This window comes from Xiphophorus maculatus, chromosome 4, assembly GCF_002775205.1.
Source record: "Xiphophorus maculatus strain JP 163 A chromosome 4, X_maculatus-5.0-male, whole genome shotgun sequence".
Lineage (NCBI taxonomy): Eukaryota > Metazoa > Chordata > Actinopteri > Cyprinodontiformes > Poeciliidae > Xiphophorus > Xiphophorus maculatus.
In genome coordinates this window covers 3,506,019-3,511,815 of record NC_036446.1, presented here as the reverse complement: position 1 = coordinate 3,511,815, position 5,797 = coordinate 3,506,019, and the positions used below count along the sequence as shown (strand labels likewise).

Genomic DNA, 5,797 nt, shown 5'->3' with positions numbered 1-5,797 from the left:
CTTTTTTACTTCGGTGTCTGATTTATTGAGAGTGTTCTGATGACAGCGTATTAGGGCCATTTTACGTACGAAAAAAGGAGTACATTTCTGCAAAAAAAAAAAATCTAAAATTTTTAAATTAAGCTCAGAAAATTTCCAGGAAAATGTTGAAAGTCTCAAAAGTTGAAAGTTTTTTTTTTAAAATTGACATTTGTAATTCAGAAAATTTTCATATTTTTCTTCTTGAAAATTTCTAAGATCAATGTCAGAATTTTGAGTCTTTGCAAGCAAAGTTTTGACCTTTGAAACTAAGGAATACCAGAAGGTGAAAAACTCAGATATTTCCTTGTGTTTTCTTGAAAATTGATCTCAAAATTTCTGTTTTTTCATTTTTAACTTTTGAAACTCAGAAGTTACCACTTTTCTTCTAGAACATTTCTTAGATTCAACTCAAAATTTGAGATTTTCTTCTTACAAATTTTAAATTTCCGAAATTCAAATTTTCCAAGTCTAGGATGTTCAACTTTTGAATTTCCGTGGGGGTTTTTTTGTGAAAATTTTGGAGATTAAATTCAAACTAAAATGGCCCTAGTACATATATTCTTATGTTGTACTTTCCTTTAGAGTGTGGAAATATTTCTTCTGCCCATCTGGAAGAACAAAAGCGGAATAACTGAAGCGAACCAAAAATTAAATTGAAACTTTTTGATTTTCACCATAAATAAATCTGTCTAATTAGCTTAATTAATAATTTTATGATATAGAAACAGCCTGGAACTGAGGATTGTAATAAAAATGTAAAAATCAAATGTTTAATATGCTTTAATCTAAGTTCTTGTAGCTAATATTTGCAGATTTTTTACATTAATTTCTCTGAGGGATTAAGTGAATGTGTAGCATGTAAGCTGGTCTATATTCACAGAGGGAAGCTAGCTGGAAGCTAATGCTTAACGAGTTTGTTTTTCATTTTCAGCTTGTACAGATTAAATGGTGAGCAGTTGTTTTTTTTATATGCTATGTATTATGGAGAACAGATTTATTATTGTGACGTCTTATTTTGCTGTACAGATTCAAGTTGTCAATTTAATTAAAAAAATGTCTGCAGTTTTCAGATATTTGGCTGAAATATCTTGTACAATTACTGAAATTATATTAGTGTGTCTAGAATGTTTGACTCCGTTGTAGATGGAAAACAAAAAGAGTTCAGCCAAAAAAATCTGAAATTTGGAGATTAATCTGAGATTATTTTTTTTTTAGAAAAAATTAGTTTGTCAAGAAATTGCTGGAAAAAACCCTCAACTTTTGAAATTGAGAAATGTTCTAAAAAATAAAAAAAATAGACGTGCATTTGAAAAGTCAAAAATTTGCTAGAAATTTTGAGTTTAATTTGAAAAATTTTATAGAAAAATTCAATTTGACTGAGTCAAAAGTTTGAGATTAAGAAATTTCACAGAATAATTTAGATTTTACAGTAAAAGAAATTCTAGAAAATGCTACAATTTTGAGATGAATTAAAAAAGTTCTAGAACAAATGAGAAGTTTGAAAGAGTCAAAAATTTGCTAGAAAAACCTCAGGCAAAATTGTAATAAAAATATTTACATTTTGGATTTAAGATTAAAAATAAAAAACTTCCAGTGACATCTTCAGCTTCGCCTGGTTCAAATTCTGTAAAATAGTAAAAAAAAGTATTGCTATGCAATTATTAAAGAGTTAATCCTATAAATAATTTGATAGAAATTATCAAACTTTCACTAAAGAAATGCTGTTATTGCATTTTAGGGAATAAAAGGTTAATTTTCTAACTTACAAAGAATTTAATTATTTGTATTTTTTAAGTATTTCTAATATTCTATAATATAAGCTTAAGTGATTAAATAAAAATATCCGTGAGTAAAATTACTCAGTGACTCATAACTAATTAAAAGCTCCTGAAATTACAGAATTATACATAAAGATCAGCTTCAGACATTAAAACTCAGTTTCTCCTCTATTATCTACGTACAAGTGAAATAATCTGTACTTTTTCATCAAAATTAAGGATTTACTGACTTAAACTTCCCATCAACTTAAATAAAAGCAATCAAAGTAAATGATAGTTAGTACAGGGGTGTCCAAAGTGCGGTCCGTGGGCCATGTGCGGTCCTATGAAGGATTTTGGGCGGCCACCCCAGACCTGCTAGCATAATTAGTTAATGAAGATGGACGCTTCTTCACCTTTTAGGGATTTTTTTTTTTTTTTTTACAGATACATTTTACAAAAGTTATAGGTCATATCAAATTCTAAAATTTTTGCATTCATCTTAATTTTGGAGCAACTAGAACCACTAATATTAACCCCATTTTAATCAAATAAATGTTTTTTTTCCATCTAAAATTTTTAAATCCATATTCAACAAAAAAAGTATATTGTTGATTTTCATTAAAAAAAGGCACCCAAATCTTTTTGCCATAGTCACTATAAATAACTCCCACATTTTGCAAATATTTAGCTGTAAAAACTCAAAATGCTGAAAACTTTTTCTTCAAATTCACATCTATGCATCACTGTGTTCCTCTGTCACATAAAATGAAATAAAAATACTTAAAAGTTTGTAGTGAAAATTTCAAAAACAAACTATTAACAACAGAAGAGTCTGAAAAGTTTCGAGCTGTTTATTTCTCCCACTTGAAGCTGTACTTGCTACAGGTGCGTGCAGTTTAAACGTTTAAATATCTTATTATTAGCATTTAAACACATATGCAGGTTAGCTGTAGCTACGCTCGGATCAGCAAGACGGAGAAAACTCTCCTCAGAAACAAACAAGAACTTAAAACAAGAAAACCAAATCCCAAGAAAAAAACAATTATAGCAAAATCTAGACTTATTTCATGTGACTGAGGTCAAACTGTTGTGTTCACAGCCAAACAGACTTAAAAAAAACTGGAAGAAGAGTTAAAAGGAAATGAACAATATAAAAAAAAATCTAAGAAAGAAGTGGCAACAATTTATCCAGAAGTTAATATAAACGAACCTCTATTATTATAATTATTCTTTTAAAAAACAAAGAAAATTTTGCATCCAAAACTCAGAATAACCAGAAAAACTAAAAAAAAAGTCTAATTTATGTCCAGGAGTTCAAATAAATGTTTTTTTTTTTCCATCTGTCCGCTCAACAGCAAAACAGCGGAAATTTAAAGATGCAATTCTTTGGCCAAACCGAAGGGCGGCGCTGTTCGTTTACAGGATGTAGTTCCAGAGTCAAGCACAAGGGCAGAAAGAGTAGTACATTTGCAGTTTGGTAGGTCAGTGTAACAAAAAACTGCACTGTTTATTTATTTTTTTCAAAAATATAAAATAAGGAGCGGTGTTGTGGATTTACAGGATGTAGTTCCACAAGTCAACCAGCAGGGCGGCGATGCACATTTCTGGCCTCTTCATCTAAGGCACTGACAGTCTGTAGTTTGGCTTTTCATTTAGAAGGAAATTCTCAGGGGTTTTTTTTTTTAATGGGGTCATGTGAGCTAGTTACCAGTAATCAATATCTTACATTTTGTAGATATCAGAAATTTTCATGTTTTAAGACTATTGGAAGCTAAAAAGAAAGTCAGGCTAACAGCTGGACCTGAGCACAGTTCAGGTATTTAACCAACATGCAACATTTCCAGCAAATGCTTCATCACAGTAGCATGGTGCGTTTTATTTTTCCATTTACATAAGGTTTTATCTCAATTCTCTAAATCCAAATTGTTATAGCTACAACCTCTTGTAAGCAAAAATACTGACTGATAACCTTGTCACATAAATTTAAAAATCCTCATGTTTCCTTTTAAAAGAAAGATCTTGAACATGCAGTACCGCCGATGGCCACTAGGTGCTGGCTTAAAGAAAACTTTGGCTAACAGGAAAGAAAAACACACATGAATGTTGAGCATGTGTGGAAATGGGAACATTTTCTAATTAAAGCTTCTCATGCAATTTTGCAGTTAGCAGAAGAGCTTAGCAATTTTTTAAGCTAAGCTAATTAGCGTCAAGCCGTACCCTTGATTTATCCTTTCTTCTAAATTGATAGAAATGATCCGATGCGACTAAACGTAAAAGAAAAATCCAGTTTTTGATGAGTCTCTTGCTGATTGATTGGTTATCCTCTTTTGCGGGTTTAATGATCCGATCAGAAACTCGTGGTTTTCTGCTAGCGTTGAAGGACTCTGCTAACAGATATTGTAGTTCTGTTCTCTTCCCAATGAGAAAAACAGACTTTCTGAACCACAGGACTCATTTTCCTCGGGTCAGGACGGAAAGCCTCCACTTGTTCCTGGCAGATGGTGTGCAGCTTTCTGATTGGCTCAGTTGACCAGAGGGGGCAGGACCATCAGGAAGCGATGACCTGGACGTAGTTGGCGGGATAAAGGCCCACCTGGCCGCTCCTCAGCCTTCCTTTACACCAGCCCTGCTCGTCTTCCTCACCAAGCTTCATCAGCTCGTCGCCTGAAGGAAAAGGAAAGAATGAGACGTTTTAGGGCGTCCTGTCACTTTAAATCCAAGCTCAACAAACTCAACGTTTACACTGGTATGTGAAAATGGCTTCAAACAGATGCACCATTATATAACCATACATCTTTGAAAAGCAGAAGTGGAGCCTCCTGGACAATCAATAAGAATGCAGCAAGTGGTTTCTGGGTGGCAAGTCAACAAAAAAACAATTGGCCTTTTCCAGCAGCCATTGTAAACCACATAAAGCAGCTGACCAAATGTGCTGGAACTCATCTTGGGTTGCTAGGTAACGGGGAATGGCTCATTTTGAAATGGCTCGTTTTTCAGACGCCAAAAAAAACGTCAACTCATTGACGTTTTTTGAAACATTCATCTTTAGATTAGTCTCTGCGGTATGAAGATTGTTAGTTTGGGTTCATACCTGCTTTAAAGCTGAGCTCATCCGCCTCCTGGCCCGTGTAATCGTACAGCGCTCTCACCGCCACGCCCTCCGCCTCCTCCTTGTCCTCCGCCTCCCTGACGCCGTTCACAGTCACCTTCTTGGGACTCTCCTCGTCTGACCAGTCCGATGAGTAATCCTTCACCCTGGATGAGACCAAGAGACAAAAACTACAAACGTCAAGCAGAGAATCCATGAAAAACTCCGGGTCCGGAGTTTACCTGCAGCTCTGAAGCTGCAACACAAACTTCCTGCCAAAAAATGAAAACCAGAAGTTTTAAAGGTTCAGATGGTGGAAACTGAAATTAGGTTAAAATCAACACGTTGAAACTATGAAATAGTTTAAATTTTACTCTCTACATGAGTTCAGCTTGTAACAAACTTAACTCTAAATGTGACTTCCTTTCCTATACAGGCAACGGTAGAACATAAGCTAAAAACGACCCAAGAAAGTTTAAAAGTTCTGCTAAGAATTATGATTAAATGTTATAAAACTCAATTGTTCCAACAATTAATCGGATAAAAAAACTGGCACATTCTGCAGATTTTTCCATTTAACCTAATTTATTTAATATCAGAATGTCACTAAAAGATACAAATAAATCTGGTTATTCTGATTCATGCAGGGCCGGCTCAATCCTTTTTGGGGACCGAAGCAGGTTTTATCTGGTGCCCAACCAGATTTTTATTTGGTATGCACTTTACAAGTTAGCCAAAGTGATTAATAATGATTACTAACAGCATTAGACTGAGATTAATTTCATTAAATTTTGTAATCGACTGACAGCACTAGTCTCCTAACATTCAGAGAGCTTAAATTTGACGTCGGACATCTCTAACTCGTATCTTTATCCTAAAAGAAGCGAGGGAGCCTCTCCCAGCAGGAGCAGAACATGGACACAGACTC

At 34.1% G+C, this 5,797-nt stretch overlaps 1 protein-coding gene across 2 annotated transcripts in view; it reads right to left on the bottom strand.

Moving 5' to 3' along the window:
* Positions 1–2,609: 2,609 nt before the first annotated feature.
* pacsin3 (protein kinase C and casein kinase substrate in neurons 3) overlaps positions 2,610–5,797 on the bottom strand; it is a 30,667-nt gene continuing 27,479 nt past the window's right edge. For both annotated transcript variants that reach the window (XM_023332145.1, XM_023332144.1), the window contains 2 exons: positions 4,873–5,036; positions 2,610–4,445 (listed from right to left, as the gene is read on the bottom strand). In XM_023332145.1, coding sequence (XP_023187913.1) covers positions 4,330–4,445; positions 4,873–5,036 — 280 coding nt within the window. In that variant the 3' untranslated portion in view covers positions 2,610–4,329. The remainder of the gene's footprint in view (positions 4,446–4,872; positions 5,037–5,797) is intronic.